The 19,258-nt window shown below is 38.8% G+C and overlaps 1 protein-coding gene across 1 annotated transcript in view; it reads left to right on the forward strand.

Annotated features, from left to right (window-relative positions):
- Positions 1-6,630, forward strand: part of LOC128734593 (JNK-interacting protein 3) — a 700,363-nt gene extending 693,733 nt beyond the window's left edge. The window contains exon 11 of the mRNA XM_053828867.1: positions 6,407-6,630. Within this exon, the coding sequence (XP_053684842.1) occupies positions 6,407-6,510 (104 nt within the window). The 3' untranslated portion in view covers positions 6,511-6,630. The remainder of the gene's footprint in view (positions 1-6,406) is intronic.
- The last annotated feature ends 12,628 nt before the right edge of the window (positions 6,631-19,258 follow it).

Below are 19,258 nucleotides of genomic sequence, written 5' to 3' on the forward strand. Positions count from 1 at the left end.
CCCATGACCATTCGCTTGTCAAAGCAGACTCGGTAACCTTGCGGCTACAGAGCCCCCAGAGCCCAAAATACTGTACACACCTAGTTGTGCACTATGGTCAAAAGGTTTAGGTGTGTACATTATTTTGTCTCCAAACCAATGCAATTGGAGCCAGGGATGGAAAAAAATCGCTCCTAGCGATCAAGATCATAGAAGCGATCAGATTTAGATTCATTGAGATCACTACTTGTAAGCGACAAACACTTTGTCGCGACCCGTGCAGATTATGACAAACCTCATGTCAGATCATGCTCATTGCATGATTGCGTTGAGAAATATAACAGATACAGACGATTGGTTGTGTGCATCGTATGAATCACAATACAAACAACATGTGTGACCTTTTTTCTCGCAGTTAGGTAAGATGTAACACTGTGATCGACTACTGAAACTGTTTAGAGAACAAAATCTTGTGATCAATGCTAATGATTCACTGTTTGTCATGATCTGTACGGATCGTGATCTGTGCGTGTGGCGATAACTCACAGATTTTATCAAAATCACTGATCTTCCATCCCTGATTGGAGCTGTTTAAATTCGAACTTCCTTCCGTTGGCAATCAACGATTAGACAAGAAAACGTAACCGTATTACCTTTGAAAAAGGCCAAAACCAAAGGCCGAAACGTCAGGCAGTATAAAAAAGCCGTTTTCAATATAAAACTGACTGGAAAGCCGAAAATCCGCAATACGGTGTAGATATTTTGTTTTTGGTTAATAGCTCGGCTCTCTTGAGTATTTCTGCAAAATAGCGGTTGGAGCGTTCCCTAAAGGAGCGCATAATTTTTTTCCTCGCGCTGTCTGTACGTGGAAATGCCGCAAGATCATACGGGGTTTCATCGCAGTAAAGACACTTCTCAGCGTTCTCCACATGATTACCGCCACATTTGCTACAACGTGCCTTGTTGCAACAGTAGGTGGCTATATAACCCAACTGCTTGCAGTTCTGTCCGTTCATGACCAGCGGTACGAAAGGGCGTACAGAGAGATGAATCCTATCCAGAAAGATGTAGTTTAAAAATGCAGATGCGATGAAAGTTACCCGAAAAGGTTCCGAAGGGAAGAATATTTTCTTCCCGTCTTTGACCGATACTGAATGCAATTGCTTGCAGTCCAGCACCTTTACCTTTTGCAACACGGAGTTCTTGAAATAGCCAACGCCATGCTCCAAAATGTATTCGACGGTGAGGTTCCTATCGGTAACTACACCGTCAATCTCTACATCATTGGCAGGGATGTACATGTGATAGTCTCTCGTAAAAAGCTCGCAGCTGGCAATTACGTTTCACGGAAACTCGCAGTTTATTCGGTCTCACCTTTGATATCTCTGTTACGTCAGGAAATTGTTGTGCCAGGTGTTTGCCAATTTGTACAATATTCAAAGGCTTCAATTTGGACCGGAAGAAGACAATAAACGGCCCCTGCGAGTCATCCGGATAAGCCTTAATTTGTTGGGTATTCTGTTGGTCCGGAGCTGGAAGACCGGACGAGGCTGGGAAACCAGACGAGACTGAAGTAGTGATGTCCGAAATTTGCGTTGTCTGCACTAATCGATTAATTCACGAATAGTTGAGTGGTGTTCGATTAAAAATATTCGAATATTTCTTTGATTAATTCGATTAATCGAACGATTATGAACGATTAACGAGCATTATTCGGGGATTATTCGTACTCATTGAACTATTCGATTAATTCAACTACTTGGGCTGGCAGTATTCGATTAAAAATTATTCGAATATTATCGATTAGTTGAATTAATCGAACGATTAACGGACATCACTAGACTGAAGAACTGGGAGGAAAGTTCAAAAGAGGTGAACTAAGCGGAGTTATATCTAGCTCATCAACTTCCTCCTCATCCGTTTCGACGTCGACAAACATCGCAACGTTGAGGTTTTCCATTTTGGCCGGAGTAATAAGCTCTACCGCTCATGAACTTTAAAAAATTTGGATGTAGAGGGTGGGGTATCATTTTAACGGAAAAGTCATATAAGCAAAAAAAAATAAAAACTCCCAGTTCACACCTTGTTTATTTGTTTACTAGCTGACCCGACAAACTTCGTATTGCCACAAATTAACCTGTGTTGTACATAAATCATGAATCTCGGATGATCTTTGTCACAATCTCGAGTTTTGCAAGCCCCCCAGTGGGCGGCGCTTCCGACGGCGGGTCACCGGCAACACTCGCGACCGTCTCGTCCTGAATGATCTAGTGTTACTATAGATAGTTTATAGTAATGTTTTATGGAAGAGTCTCGAATTTTTCGAGTTCGATTAGTTTTTGAGTTTCGCAAAAATTTCTGTTTTATTTGTGTGAGAGTCCATATCCCCCTACCACAGGGGTGAGAGGTCTCTAACTATCGTAAAATAAATTCAAGACTCCAAAATCTCCCACATGCCAAATTTAGTTCCATTTGCTTAATTAGTTTTCAAGTTATAAGGAAATTTGAATTTCATTTGTATGGGAGCTCCCCTCTTAAAAGGGGAAGGGGTCGTAATTCACCATAGAAAAAATTTCTGCCATCTAAAACTCTCACATGCCAAATTTGGTTCCATTTGATTGATTAGTTCTCGAGATAAGAGGAAATTTGCATTTCATTTGTATGGAAGCTTACCCTCTTAAAGGGGAGATGGGCCATAACTCGCTTTCTAAAGAAGAGAGGGGTCTCAATTCACCATAGAAAAAAATCTTGCGTCCAAAACCACTTACATGTCAAATTTGGTTCCATTTGCTTGATTAGTTCTCGAGTTATGAGGAAATTTGTTTTTCATTTGTATAGGAGCCCCCCCCCCCTCTTAAAGTGGGGAAATCCATAGAAAATATACCATAGAAAATATTCTTGCCTACAAAAACACCCACATGATAAATTTGGTTCCATTTGCTTGATTAGTTCTAGAGTTATGAGGAAATTTGTATTTCGTTTGTATGAGAGCCCCCCCTCTTAAAAAGGTAAGGGGTCCTAATTCATCATAGAAAAAATGGTTGCCTCCAAAAACACCCACATGTCAAATATGGTTCCATTTGCTTGATTAGTTCTCGAATTATGAGGAAATTTGTATTTCATTTGTGTAGAAGCACCCCCTCTTAAAGTTGGGAGGGGTCCATAGAAAATATTTTTGCCTCCAGAAACCTCCACATGCCAAGTTTGGTTCTATTTGCTTGATTAGTTCTAGAGTTATGAGGAAATTTGAATTTCATTTGTATGGGAGCCCCCCCTCCTAAAGTGGGTAGGGGTCCCAATTCATCATAGAAAATATTATTGCCCTCGAAAACTTTCACATGCCAAATTTGGTTTCATTTGCTTGATTAGCTCTCGAGTTATGAGGAAATTTGTGTTTCATTTGTATAGGAGCCCCCCTCCTAAAGTGGGGAGGGGTCCCAAAACCACCCACGTGTCAAATTTGGTTCCATTTGCTTGATTAGTTCTCGAGTTATGAGGAAATTTGTATTTCGTTTGTATAGGAGCCCCCCCTCTTAAAGTGGGGAGGGGTTCTAATTCACCATAGAAAATATTCATGCCCTAGAAAACTTTCACATGCCAAATTTGGTTCCATTTGCTTGATTAATTCTCGAGTTATGAGGAAATTTGCATTTCATTTGTATAGGAGCCCCCCTTCCTAAAGTGGGGAGGGGTCCCAATTCATCATAGAAAAAAATTTTGTCTCCAAAAACACCCACGTGCCACATTTTGTTCCATTTGCTTGATTAGTTCTCGAGTTATGAGGAAAATTGTGTTTCTTTGGTACAGGAGCCCCCCCTCTTAAAGTGGGGAGGGGTCCTAATTTACTATAGAAAATATTTTTGCCCTCGAAAACCTTCACATGCCAAATTTGGTTCCATTTGCTTGATTAGTTCTCGAGTTATGAGGAAATTTGTATGGAAGCCCCCCCTTTTAAAGAGGAGAGGAGTTGTAATTCCCCTTATAAAGAGGGGAGGGGTCTCAATTTACCATAGAATAAATTCTTGTCACCGAAAACACCCACATGCCAAATTTTGTTCTATTTGCTTGATTAGTTGTCGAGTTATGCAGAAATTTGTGTTTCATTTGTATGGGAGCCCCCCCTCTTAGTGGGGAGAGGGGTTTCTAACCATCACTAAAACCTTTCCTGGCCCCAAAAACCCTCTACATGCATATTTTCATGCCGATTGGTTCAGTAGTTTTCGATTCTATAAGGAACATACGGACAGACAGACAGACAGACAGACAGACAGAAATCCTTCTTTATAGGTATAGATTAATTGAAAATTCATCTAACTGTATGTCTTAATGAAAGTATAGCAACACAATGTCTAATATTCTAAAAGTTACACAATAATATTTTTTGCAAAAATTTGTGAGACGGCACGCCAAAGTCGAACAAATCCTCCACTCTGCAAAAGGTACGCACGTTGAAGGCCAACGGTTCGTTAAATCCAAACGCCGTTCGATGGAAGCTGAGCTGGAGCAAACCAGTAGATCGAAGGGTACGTTGCACGGCACGGAAGTTCAGCTGCGATTGAATTCTCGGGCTGTCGACTTCACCATTAATCACCTTAGTTACAAACATCGCTTGCTCGATCTTTCTGCGTCGTTCAAGAGTGTCAATGCCAAGAAGGAGGCAGCAGTCGGGATACGGGGGCAAATTCACTGGATCACGTCAAGGTAGGTCTCGTAGTGCGAACCGGATAAACCGTTTTTGTACCCGTTCAATTCTCAAGTTCAATACCAAGTTGTTGAAGACACCACACTAAACTAGCGTATTCGAGTAGCGGACGCACCAGTGAACAATATAAGTCCTTCAGGCAATAAGAATCGTTGAAATTCCGAGCAATTTTCAAGATAAAGCCGAGTTGACGTGTTGCCTTAGTGATGACATTAGTGCGATGTAAATTGAAGGAGAGCTTGGTATCCAGCAAAAACCCTAGGTCGCTAACGTGATCAACTCTTGCTAGTTGCTGGTTATCGATTTGATACTGGAACACTATTGGGTTCACTGTACGGCACCAGCATACGAATACTTTCAGCAGCTCTTGTAGTTGGTGACAGTCTTCAATGGAACGTACGGGCAGATAAAGTTTCATATCATCGGCATATACAAGTTTTACGCCAACGCCCAACAACAAAGTAACATCGTTGAAAAATAATGCGAATAACAGAGGTCCCATGTTACTACCTTGTGGGACACCAGAATTGTTAGGAAACTCAGTAGAGCAGCAGTTGTTGAGTTTTACCCGCAGAACTCTATTGCGCAAGTACGAACTCAGCCATACAGTAAACTTCTGTGACGCACCAAGCCGCGAGATTTTCTTTAACAGTATGCCATGGTCTATTCGATCGAACGCCGCTTTCAAGTCAGTATAGATTGCATCGACTTGAGCCTTCTGTTCTATGTATGTAATGCATGTAGACGTAAAATCGAGGAGATTCGTGCAAACAAATCGGTCAGGCATGAATCTGTGTTGATCGGTGGAGATATAATTTTTTGTTTGGGACAAAACGAAAGTGCTTACAATTATTTCGAATAGCTTCGAAGCAGCAGAGAGGCTAGTTATGCCACGATAGTTCCTTACATTCCGACGATCACCACTTTTGAATACCGGGAACATAAAAGACTGCTTCCAGATAGTAGGAAACGCGCCTAGCTCAAACGATTTGTTGAATATACACCGCAAGGGATCAGCCAGCACAGGTGAACATCGAGCAATAACGACAGATGGAATACCATCCGGTCCAGCAGAGAACGACCGTTTCAACTTTTTTGCAGAAACTAAAACCATATCAGTAGTAATATCGAACGTGTTCAGGTCAACTAAATCAACCGGAATAGACTGTGAGGCTATCTCAGAGTCCACCTCGGATGCAGTATCATCGGCAAAAACCGAAGCGAAGAATCTCGCAAACAATTCACACGAATCCAAATTCGATTTTGATTCCGTGTCGTCAAGATAAACATTGCCGGGAACTGAAGCACATTTCCGTTTCGAGTTGACGAAAGCCCAAAAATTCCTCGGTTTCCTACGAAGTTTGAACGCGCATGACGTAACTTTTATATAACGAAGCATTCACACGTCGATATTCATCACTCAGTTGCTTAAAATTCCGTTTTGTTGCGCCAGTTTTCCAACGGCGATATTTACGTTGCCAGAAATGAATTGTGCCAGAAATTGTGGTGCGCACAGAACGTTTTTGGTGTACCACTCAATGTGATAAAGTGGCACGGTGGTATATGTTGCTATAATTTCTTGTCCACTTTATATCATAGATTGTATAACAGATGTCCTGCAGAACTTGAAATAATGATTGATTACATAATTTATGACGTGTTATAGTTTTACGTGTAGCTATACTTTAGGTTTATATTCATATCATCCCTTCATTTCTTTTTTAGGTGATGGTGACATGGAGAGTAGTACTGAAATTGAGTCTGAAAAATCAACATCCACTCAAAATGAAAAAAGTTTTATTATAGTATGGCAGGTAAACAATGAATAGTCATCTGTTTGAGGTTTTATACTGTTAACCGCTTTGAAATATTAGTACAAACGTTCAATTGTATGATCCGAAACTATTGTACAGTTTATAAAATAAAATGTCTTTTCTTATCTCGGGATAGCTCAGCAAACAGTATTGCATTTCGATGACAAGTTTCCGTATATTGTGCATTGAGTAAATCATACCACACGCGACGATAAATATTGATTTCAAGGAAGAGCTGCCATAAGTACAGATATTTGTGCATGCATAAATTTGGGACCCTGGCGTTTTCTCTGGAGTATTTTATTTTCTTGATCTAATCTTTTAAATAACATAAATAGTTTATGGAGTAATTTAAAATTTAGGTTTTTGAGCCACCGTAAATCTCGCATGAGCATAGTATTTTTTGATATGAATCATGCTGTTTATGAGTCACAATACTGGAATCATCACGGGGATATGAAGTCAAGACCTCTGTGCTTTCTCCTGCTTTCTGGTCTCTTTGGTTTTTCTCTTTCTTTTTAGGAACAGGTTAAAAGCCCTCTGATGAAGTCGATAAGGCTAACAGGGCCAATTGCAACGGATTTCTTGGTACCGTAGTACGTCTTCGTACGTACGTTCTTGGTAAAAATTAGCATTGGATGTAGATGTTGTATCAGATAATAAAACAAATGTGCAAATATGCAGGTACAGACTTAAAAAGGTAATGTTACTTATGTACTTAATACAATAAAATACACTTAAATATAACACCTGTATTAGATAAATAAACTAGAATCGGGAAGAGGGAGGGACCATCAGAGCACTTGTTTGAAGCGGTGTGCCTAGGGAGAGTGAAATAGTCAACTTTCTAGGGTTAATCTTGGCCCGATTAACAGCACATAGCGGATAATGAGCGGGCTCTTCTCCCCACCTGCTGGAGTCATTCTGCATTAAGACGGCTTATTTAACGATTGACTCAGGCGACTTAGCTCTTGGAAGGAGATTCTCTAAATCCCTGGTACGTGTAAGTGATGTTGCTTACCGATCAATTCCTTTTTGGCCCTTCAAACAAGAGTTTGGAAGCATGACCAATCGTTGAATATGTACAACTCTTTTTGACATGATAGGCTCATTGCTATGAACGGATGTTCTGCTAAGGCGGTGGTAGCACCATATATTCATATTCATACTTTAAAATTTAGGAACCTTAGTAGAGCCAGAAATCCCAGCAACTCAAATAAATGATAGGTCCCAAATTTATACATGCACAAATATCTTTATTTGTGGCAGCTCTGTTTCAAGGTAAATGAGTCGTCATTGATTTTGTAAATTTCAAACGTTTTTCTTGTGTTTGAAATGAAAATTCAGCTCATAAAAATATATTTACAAATATATGTTCAGTCAGATTGACAAGAAGAATACAGTGTTTACATTTCTAAAAATATATCTTTTGTTTTGGGTCCCAAAACTGTTTTCGAAATTCGACCACTCATTTCCCATTAAGTGGGAGGCATCACGAAATTATTTCATATTTTTCCAGTATATATTTTTACCTTTGTTATACTATAATTATCTTTGTTATGTTTATGTTTGGTTTAGGAATTGGTCGAAAAATACGAAGTTGATCCGAGGCCCGAAGGGCCGAGTCACACATATTTGCGGTGCACATATTTCCTGAGCCAATCTGGCATCACTGTACTTTACGATACATTGCAGAGAAAGAGAGAGCAGAGAGTTTTGTCGAGAAAACTTGTTTAAACACGTTCAGTTTTATTCATTCCTTTTCTTGTCGTCGTCGCGAATTCAAGGTTGAAATAAAGTAAGAGTTTGGTCTAACGTGTAATCGGCGGCGTTTTATTTCGCGTACCTTTTTTTTAGTATTCCAAAATTGTGTATTTCTTTCTTTTTTTATGTGAACAATTTTTGTTTCTGTATGTAGAATACATTAAATGGCTCAGTAAACGCCAAGACCTAAATGATAAAAATGATCTTACTCTCTGTCTCACTGAGACATTTCCGTCATTACTATCGCTGTATCCTCCAGATTTTCTCCAACCTTTAAAATCTAGTCAATATGCAGTATGGACCATACATTCAAACCAGCTTATCCAACCATGTAAAGGAGATATCCCATAATTAAGATATCCTACGTTTACTTCGAGTGTTTGCATTTTGTCTATATTGTTGAATTCTGATATAGTAGCCTTACAAGCGTTATATCTGTGCTCTGCGCTACTCTGCGCTAAATGAGACTATATCCATTTGAAAGCTCATATTTTACGCTAACTTTTACTGGTAGTCTCAATAGTGGCGAATCTTGGCTTCAAAACTTTTATGCGTGTTTTACGCGAAAATATGGCACTTTTTTAGTGAAAATTAAAATTGTGGCATACTATGATAAAATTACTGCATACTCAATTAATGGGCTCTATTCTGCACTATTTTTTGAAGAACTTTTCCTTAGGCACCGTTGAAATCCGAGCTACCATGAGACCTCTAGCATATTTTGAAAAACTGTATTATTTTTCAAAAAAACGCTAAAACATGCTGAGATAGCATACTTTCAAGATTCATAGAAAATTCAAATGTTGTCATATTGATCTAAAATTTTGGATTTGAACACTTCAATAGTATAAAATCACAGGAAAAATACAACGGAGAGTCGAAATGAGCTTTCATTTTTTGGCTGCTGGCCAGCGATTCCCCACTGTGCAGTGTGACCTCCGATTGGAGTGTTATGGTGGTATTTCAGTATGGCTTGCATTTCTTCAGGATCCGTTATAAGTTTTGGCGGATGGTAAATTATGACTTTTATTTTTCTTAGTATTTGATTTCCTACTGTTTTGAAATCATTAATGCTTATGTATTTAAATATGGCATCGCTAGTCGAAATAGCAACACACTTATTTTCAATTTTCTTCGAATTCATATATTTCAGGGTACCCTCTTCTATTAGCTGAAATATTCTTGGCAGTGAATTTTTATTAATAGCGAGATCCAACGCTAGAGTTAGACTCGTCTTATAGTTTTTTTCAAGAATGTTCAATGCCATAAATTGTTTATTTTGATTTTGTATTGGCAGAAATTTTATTTTTCTTAGTTTATATATCTGTTCATTGTTAACTGCTTCATACACATAGAGTTGATCAGGCTCCGGTAAACTGCTTTGATTGTTATCGATGACTCGACTCGGTTTGCGTAGCATTGACCTTGTCTGTACTTGTAAAATATTCATTGTTTTCAGCTCGTATGATGTCATTCTTATCCTAGATAGTGCATCTGCTACCACGTTACTTTTTCCTGGTACAAATTCGATTTCAAAATCAAATTCTTCCAAAACAACTCTCATTCGAGTCAGTTTTGAAGAAGGATTCTTCATACCGAATAAGTATACTAGTGGTCGATGGTCGGTACGCACTAGAAACTTACGTCCTAGTAAATAGGGTCAATAATGCGTAATCGCCCAATGAATCGCCGCTAACTCTTTTTCAATGATGTGTTTGTTTGATTCGCGCGGCGAGGTTGGGGTTTCTCCCTATTCTTCGTCTTTTTCCTGCTTTTTCGCGTTCTGCCGGAATTTCACTCTGCATCTGCGACTGCCGATCTTCTTTCATCTTTTTCTCATTCTCCTCCTTCTGCTTAGGAATGGTTCGCCGGCATCTTCCCTCACCCTGCTCCCTGTCGCACTGTTCCTCCGCTCTGTTTTCATTTTGCTCTCCGTGGTCACCGTTCAGCTCATCCCGACCCCGCTTTTCCGTGCGCGGGGCGTTCAGCGCCGCCTGTTCCAGGGTCGTCGCTACCAGGGTCTCCTCCGCAATTACAGCCCTCTTAATCAAGGCCGCATGCTCCACTTCCTTCTCTGCCAGGGTCTCTTCGGCGACTACAGCCCTCTTAATCAAGGCCTCCTGCTCCACTTTCGCCTCTATCACCGGCTTTAAGTTTCGTGCCGCTTGCTTCTTGATCTCACCATGGCATGGATGTTACTTCTGTCCTCCATGAACTCGATCAGCTTCAGCAACTTTTCTTTGAAATTAAATAAACAGAAAACTTATCAAATAAATTTTTTGTGCAACGTAAGAGCACCACAATCACTAAACACAATCGCGGACAAGACACTTCTAACTCTTACAAAATTATCCAAGAACTTATCCAATTTAATTCTATTATGTACATTTTATTTTCGACAGATACGTATTTAGCCTACGACTGGCAGGCTTCGAACTCGATCTCGAAAACAGACACTGATGAAGCCTGCAAGTCGTAGCCTGCCAATCGTAGGCGAAATACGTATCTGTCACTTATAAAATATACATAGTAGAATTAAATTGGCTAACTTTTCTCTTTATTTAATTTGAGGTTTCGTATTCTACTAAGACGCTCCAAAAACTTCAGCTTTTCTTTGGCAGCTCGCAGATTGTTCATCTATTGGTTGTCCTCCTTTGACTTCGGGGTGAGCGTAGTGAAGTTACCCCGCTGGTAGCCAAAAGAGCACTCTTTTTGCTACCAATGGCATTGCAGCTCTGTAACGCTATAATCTTTCGTTTAAACTATACTTTCTTCAATAATTCTGTAGATAATAAGTAAATCTACACTTGTCCTATAAATCAGTTTTTCAAATTCTGTTTGGCTGAGACGCAGTAATCAAAAGAGCAAAAAGAAGAAAAAAGAGCAAATCAACCCTGTGCACTACATTTAATAATTAATACAATAATAATTAATAAAATGTGTATACTTCACATTTAAGTACTTATATTAAATCCAGAAAATGACATCGTTTTGCTAAAGCATACATAATCGTACTACATTTCCAACTTATAGCCTGTACTATTTGAAATCGAAGAGAGTATTTAATGACTTTTTCCTAAGCATTTATTTGTTTAATATCATTATCTTCAATGTTCAGCCGATTTGTAACAGTCGTATTATTGTGTTGTTCAGTTACGAAAAATGGTTTAATTTTTGTTTTGCAAAAATATAACAGGTTTCAAAGATGTAAAATTTTGGGTTCTTTTCATACTCGATGAGACCTTTCTTTTGATATATAAATATATGGAATCGGTGCATTATTTTAAGAGTTACAGTAGGTACAAAGTTATGGCACTGACTAACAGACGTAACACATCGAACAAATTTTCTAACAAAACATCGTTTCAATGACACAAAAAACACTAGCTAGCAACACCTGGTGCAGTCTTCGCGCTATGCAGAGTAGGTTGCTATAAATTTAGTGTTACTATAAATTTACTTGTATATTATCTGACAACAGCGCCAGCGCAGGCGATCGGCGTTTTCGCGCAGCGAAAATTGTTTGAGTCTTGGCTCAAGTGAAAATTAGAAATGATTGTTTTCATTGACGATGAAATGTGGCTTCAGTGTTACGTCTGTGATTTAACTCAATAACAACAACAATAACGTCGCGGTTAAATAAAAAAATTTACTTGAATCATACGGCTTTATATGCTCCAACTCAAACCCAACTCGGCCAGCGAGCAACAATCCTGGATCCTTTTGTGTGTAAAATAAGTGACGCTTGTCGTCTACGTAACGATACAATTGCTACCAATTCAAGTGACCATTCGCAAATTTTGACCACAATATGTCTTACCGGCAAAAAACAAAAGCAAGTTCTTACTAAAAAACTACAAGTTACATAACCCTAAGGGTTGTACGAAAGGGTGACGTAGGACTATATCAGAGCAATAAATCGAAGACTAATGTAAGCTGCATTTCTGGCATATGCCTATGTTTATAAGAATCCGTGAGTGCCATTGCTTAAGTGAATGTTTAAAAGAGAAGAGCGAAATATTCAGATTTTCTTCTTCATTAAATGGTTTTGAAAATACTTGGACGGGGGTTTATAAGTACAACGCCTGTAACCATTGCACTATGGTCCAGAAAGCGATTTTAGACGGACAAAAATGATTGCGGCTTAACGGGATATTCTAGCTCAATGAAGTCTTCGGCAACTTTTTGAATGAAAACATGACGCATCTTTTGAAAGGGTCGTCCAATGTTCGGATGATACCGTAACAACAATTCAAGTAATAATTTTTTAAATAAGTTTGTTTTCTATTTTTTAGTTTCAAAACATTAAAGGTAGATTAATTTCATGTAACTTTTCTAAACATTCCAAATTTCTAACTCTTACGTATTGTCAGCAGTGGACGTTTGTTTATGGACGACCCGTAAAATCATATTTCCTCTTATAACTCATTTATCTCAACAGATAGCTCAATATGATGTTCAACAAAAATTTGTATACGTAAGAGAAGAATATTTTTGCAGAAAACTATTTTGCTTTATCTTTATGAGTTAATAAATTATAGCCGAATTCAGGTTAAAAACAGACCAATTTTACTAAAGCATAACTCAAAAAGCGGCAAACGGATCTTGATGAAACTTTGGCAATTTAATATACAGATACGCATAAAGTTTTTAGCAAAAAATGGTAAAGGTGTTATTTTTTTAAAAAAAGAACTTTATATTCATATATATATATATACATATATACTAGCTGACCCGACAAACTTCGTATTGCCACAAATTAACCTGTGTTGTACATAAATCATGAATCCCGGATGATCTTTGCCACAATCTCGAGTTTTGCAAGCCCCCCAGTGGGCGGCGCTTCCGACGGCGGGTCACCGGCAACACTCGCGACCGTCTCGTCCTGAATGATCTAGTGTTACTATAGATAGTTTTTGTGGTCTTGTATTGACTAATGTTTTATAGAAGAGTCTCGAATTTCTCGAGTTCGATTAGTTTTTGAGTTTCGAAAAAATTTCTGTTTTATTTGTATGAGAGTCCATATCCCCCTACCACAGGGGTGAGAGGTCTCTAACTATCGTAAAATGAATTCAAGACTCCAAAATCTCCCGCATGCCAAATTTGGTTCCATTTGCTTGATTAGTTCTCAAGTTATAAGGAAATTTGAATTTCATTTGTATGGGAGCTCCCCTCTTAAAAGGGGAAGGTGCCGTAATTCACCATAGAAAAAATTTCTGCCATCTAAAACTCCCACATGCCAAATTTGGTTCTATTTGATTGATTAGTTCTCGAGATAAGAGGAAATTTGCATTGCGTTTGCATGGAAGCCCACCCTCTTAAAGGGGAGATGGGCCATAACTCGCTTTCTAAAGAAGAGAGGGGTCTCAATTCACCATAGAAAAAAATCTTGCGTCCAAAACCACTTACATGTCAAATTTGGTTCCATTTGCTTGATTAGTTCTCGAGTTATGAGGAAATTTGTTTTTCATTTGTATAGGAGCCCGCCCCCCTCTTAAAGTGGGGAAATCCATAGAAAATATACCATAGAAAATATGCTTGCCTACAAAAACACCCACATGATAAATTTGGTTCCATTTGCTTGATTAGTTCTCGAATTATGAGGAAATTTGTATTTTATTTGCGTAGAAGCACCCCCTCTTAAAGTTGGGAGGGGTCCTAATTCACAATAGAAAATATTTTTGCCTCCAGAAACCTCCACATGCCAAATTTGGTTCTATTTGCTTGATTAGTTCTCGAGTTATGAGGAAATTTGAATTTCATTTGTATAGGAGCCCCCCTCCTAAAGTGGGTAGGGTCCCAATTCATCATAGAAAAAATTTTTGTCTCCCAAAACACCCACGTGCCAAATTTGGTTCCATTTGCTTGATTAGTTCTCGAGTTATGAGGAAATTTGTATTTCGTTTGTATAGGAGCCCCCCCTCTTAAAGTTGGGAGGGGTCCTAATTCACCATAGAAAATATTCTTGCCCTCGAAAACTTTCACATGCCAAATTTGGTTCCATTTGCTTGATTAATTCTCGAGTTATGAGGAAATTTGCATTTCATTTGTATAGGAGCCCCTCTTCCTAAAGTGGGGAGGGGTCCCAATTCATCATAGAAAAAAATTTTGTCTCCAAAAACACCCACGTGCCAAATTTTGTTCCATTTGCTTGATTAGTTCTCGAGTTATGAGGAAATTTGTATTTAGTTTGTATAGGAGCCCCCCCTCTTAAAGTGGGGAGGGGTCCTTATTCACCATAGAAAATATTCTTGCCCTCGAAAACTTTCACATGCCAAATTTTGTTCCATTTGCTTGATTAGTTCTTCAGTTATGAGGAAATTTGTATTTCATGTGTATAGGATCCCCCCCTCCTAAAACGGGAAGGGGTCCCAATTCATCATCGAAAAAAATTTTGTCTCCAAAAACACCCACATGCCAAATTTGGTTCCATTTGCTTAATTACTTCTCGAGTTATGAGGAAAATTGTGTTTCTTTGGTATAGGAGCCCCCCCTCTTAAAGTGGGGAGGGGTCCTAATTTACTATAGAAAATATTCTTGTCCTTGAAAACCTTTACATGCCAAATTTTGTTCTATTTGCTTGATTAGTTGTCGAGTTATGCAGAAATTTGTGTTTCATTTGTATGGGAGCCCCCCTCTTAGTGGGGGAAGGGTTTCTAACCATCACGAAAACCTTTCCTGGCCCCAAAAAACCTCTACATGCATATTTTCATGCCGATTGATTCAGTAGTTTCCGATTCTATAAGGAACATACGGACAGACAGACAGAAATCCTTCTTTATAGGTATATATATATATATATATATATATATATATATATATATATAAGTTACAGAAGAAACTATTCAGCCCTCAGAGCTGCATCTACATAACAGACTTAGCTGATAAGGCGGTACCAACTTCCTCAGAAAGACATTTGGGAAAGGCCAAAGCCTGCATCTGCATAATGCTAAACATCTACAAAACAGGAAAGTACAGGAGATAACAACGAACCAACTTCCCCGGAAAGATACTTGGGAAAGGCCAAGCCTGCATTTGCATAATGCTAAACATCCGGAAAGTACAGGAGATAACAATGGACCACAATGCAACGAAGGGACGAATAACGGACGGACGATAACTACACGAGAAGTTAGGGCAAGGCTAGAATAGATAAGGAAAACATTATGTTATAGTAAAATCTGAATAAACGATTCATTATTAGTTTAGAGTTCAAAGCGAGTAGTCGTAGTTTTTTTAAAAAGACTAACCGAAACCCTAAAGTTGTAACTGGCGCAGTCGGTCCAGATTTTAAAAAGGTTTTAAGTGTCGTGAAGTGAGCCTGACGTGAATTTTACCATCCTTAAAAGTATATTAAGTGATTTGTGTTGGCGACGAAGTTTTCCATCCGGTACGGTTCTCTCTCGGCGGATTACCGAGAAACAGGCAATCTCTGCGGCCACCTAAACAAAATCTGGAGTTCCCGTCACCATTATTGGAATCAGTAGCGGCACACTTACTGATCCAAGGTGAGTTATTTTTTATTATTATATATTTTACCGTAATATATCTGGCTACCTGGTATTGGTACGCCAATTGTAATATCAAAATTTATTTAAAAGTAAATCTCGAAAAGTGATAAGTGCAAATAAAAGCTAGAGTGCTATAACAAATTAACCAGAAATCAGGATTTATCTTTTATGCTAACAAGAAAAATGGCAGAATCCTTACAACAACAAATCCAAGAGCTCACGGCGGCGCTCGAACGCCAAAAAGTACAAATTGCGGCTCTCCAACGTCCTCAAAATCAGACCACAAACACGACACGGGTCGACAAATTTTCCGTTCCAGACCCCATAAAGCTAATTCCTAGCTACGCGGGAGAACCGGAACTATTAACTTCTTGGATCGACTCCGTCGATCAAAAGTTGCAATTTTGCGAAAGTGTAATTGGCAATCCTATTGCCACCGCAGAAGTAATGCCTCTGTGGCTCGGAATTATCCGGGATAAAATTATCAAAGAAGCCAGCGAAGTTCTCCTGAGGAACCAAGTAGGCTTGAACTGGGAGGCAATAAAAACTGCCTTGAAAGAGGAATTAGGCGACAAGCGTGACTTAGCCACGCTCAGTTCGAAAATATCCCAGCTAAAACAAGGTAATATGGACATTACCCTGTTTTACAACGAATGTAAGAAGCTACTGGCAGATATAAATGCCAAATTACTAACGCAGGACGAAACAAAAGCCTGTGCAAAAATACTAATGGCGAATTACGAAGCCATGGTGAAGAGTGCCTTTATAGACGGCCTTTCGGAAAACTTATCGACACTCACAAGAATAAGCAAGCCAAACGATTTATTCGAGGCTTACCAATGTGCAATGGATCTGCATCAGAGGAAACAGGAAAGGTTATTGGGTAAAAATAATTCTTCCGTAACACGATTCAAATTCAACCCACCAACCAATCAACAAAAACTTCCAATGAACTATCCATACAATAATCAAAGTTTTGGTCCGAACAACTCTTCAAATAGAGCTCCAATAAACTATCGATACAACAATCCAAACTTCGGTTCAAACAACCAACAAAACTACCGAAATTTCGACCGAAACCGCAATTTCGGCCCAAACAACACCCAAGTTAGGCATCAGCCAAACTTTCAACAACCAGCAATAAAGTACGAACCCCCATCACTTCAGACAAGAGCATCATACAAACACAACAATATAAACCTACACGAAAATTGTTTCAATCAGATCGAGGATCCGCAAAACGAAAACTTATATAAACAGGAACAACAGCAAACAGAAGTGGAAGAAACATACGATAGCATAAATTTTCGTTTAGCACAAACTTCCCAAATAGAGGAATGACCAACAATTTCCTCCCATACTTAAAATTTGAATCACCTTCATATGGAACCCTTAAATTTCTCATCGACACTGGAGCCAATAAAAACTACATTTCTCCAAAATTAATACCATCTAGCTATACAAAAACTGGCCCAAACCGGAAAATAAAAAATATTAACGGGGAACACCTAGTTAACAAATTTGTCTTTTTCAATCCATTCTTATATGAGGATAAAATGCTCCCCAACCAAAAATTTTTCCTATTTGAGTTTCATAATTATTTTCACGGACTAATCGGCTATGAAACCTTACGATCGTTAGGCGCAATCATCGACACGGCGAATAATTGCCTGAAAATCGGAGATAAAGTTATACCACTCAGCAAGAAACATCTGGAACCAATTCAAATTAATTCCTCCGAAACTAAAACAGTAACTTTACCGACTTCGAATTCAGAAGGAGATTTTCTCATACCAAGTGAAATAGAATTCCTCCCAAAAATTTATATTCTACCTGGGATATACAGCTGCAAAAATAACAGTGCCGAAATAGCAATTTATAATTCGGATTCCATGCCCAGAACACTAAATTTATGCGAAACAATAACAACAGAGATTAATAATTTCAATACGTGTTCCATTGAATCTAATCAAATAAGCGAAGAGGAGTTACCTATTGAGCAACTCCGACTCGACAACCTGAACCCAGAAGAAAAATCCAAATTATTACAACTCCTCTATAAATTTAGGGATGTCTTTCACCATGACGACAAAAAGCTTACTTTTACCAACGCCATATGTCACAAAATAACAACTAAGGATGATCTTCCAGTTTACACAAAATCATATCGCTACCCCTTCTGCCATAGAGAAGAGGTCCAGCGTCAAATAGACAAAATGCTTAAACAAGGCATTATTCGAGCCTCAAATAGTCCATACTCCTCGCCAATATGGGTAGTACCAAAGAAGCTGGATGCTTCTGGCCAAAGAAAATGGCGCCTGGTTATCGACTATCGTAAGTTAAATGAAAAAACGGTAGACGATCGATACCCAATACCTAACATCACCGATATTTTAGACAAACTCGGTAGATGTCAATACTTTACAACCTTGGACTTAGCTTCTGGATTTCACCAGATAGAAATTCATAAGAAAGATATACAAAAAACAGCTTTTAGTGCCGATGGCGGACACTATGAGTTTATTAGAATGCCTTTCGGGCTAAAAAACGCCCCAGCTACGTTCCAAAGAGTAATGGATAACATCCTCAGGGAGCACATCGGAACACGCTGTCTAGTTTATATGGACGACATCATTATCTATTCAACTAGTCTACAAGAGCATTTAGTCAACTTGAGACTAATATTGGAAACGCTAAGAAAATATAATATGAAAGTGCAAGTCGATAAATGTGATTTCCTTCAGAAAGAGGTAGCATTTCTGGGCCATCTCGTTACTCCCGAGGGCGTCAAGCCGAACCCTGATAAAATAAAGGCGATTAAGGAATGGCCACTCCCGAAAAACGAAAAAGAGCTTAAAGGTTTTCTTGGAATGATCGGTTATTATCGGAAATTCATTAAGGATTTCGCAAAAATTGCGAAGCCTATGACGCAACAGTTGCGAAAAGGCGAGAAAATTGAACATACCCCCGATTTCATCTCTGCCTTCAATCGTTGTAAAAATCTTCTTACTAGTAGCCATGTGCTACAATACCCTGATTTCACGAAGCGCTTTGTTCTTACTACAGACGCATCGAATTACGCCCTAGGCGCAGTTTTATCACAAGGCCCTATCGGCCAGGACAAACCTATATCTTTTGCATCACGTACCCTAACGAAGACCGAAGAGAATTATTCAGCTATCGAGAAAGAACTTTTGGCGATCGACTGGGCGTGCAAATATTTCAGACCATACCTGTTTGGGCGTAAATTTACTTTATATACAGACCATAAACCTCTTACCTATGCACTAAATTTAAAAACCCCAAATGATAGACTCATACGAATGAAATTACGATTAGAAGAATACGATTACGAGATAACATACCGCCCAGGCAAACAGAACATCGTTGCCGACGGATTGTCACGGATACCTCAAGAAGTGAACACTCACGAGAATGAGGAGAACGAATCGTCATCAGACGCAGCAACCGTACATTCAGCTGATTCT

The sequence above is a fragment of the Sabethes cyaneus genome, chromosome 2 (assembly GCF_943734655.1).
Source record: "Sabethes cyaneus chromosome 2, idSabCyanKW18_F2, whole genome shotgun sequence".
In the NCBI taxonomy this organism is placed as follows: domain Eukaryota; kingdom Metazoa; phylum Arthropoda; class Insecta; order Diptera; family Culicidae; genus Sabethes; species Sabethes cyaneus.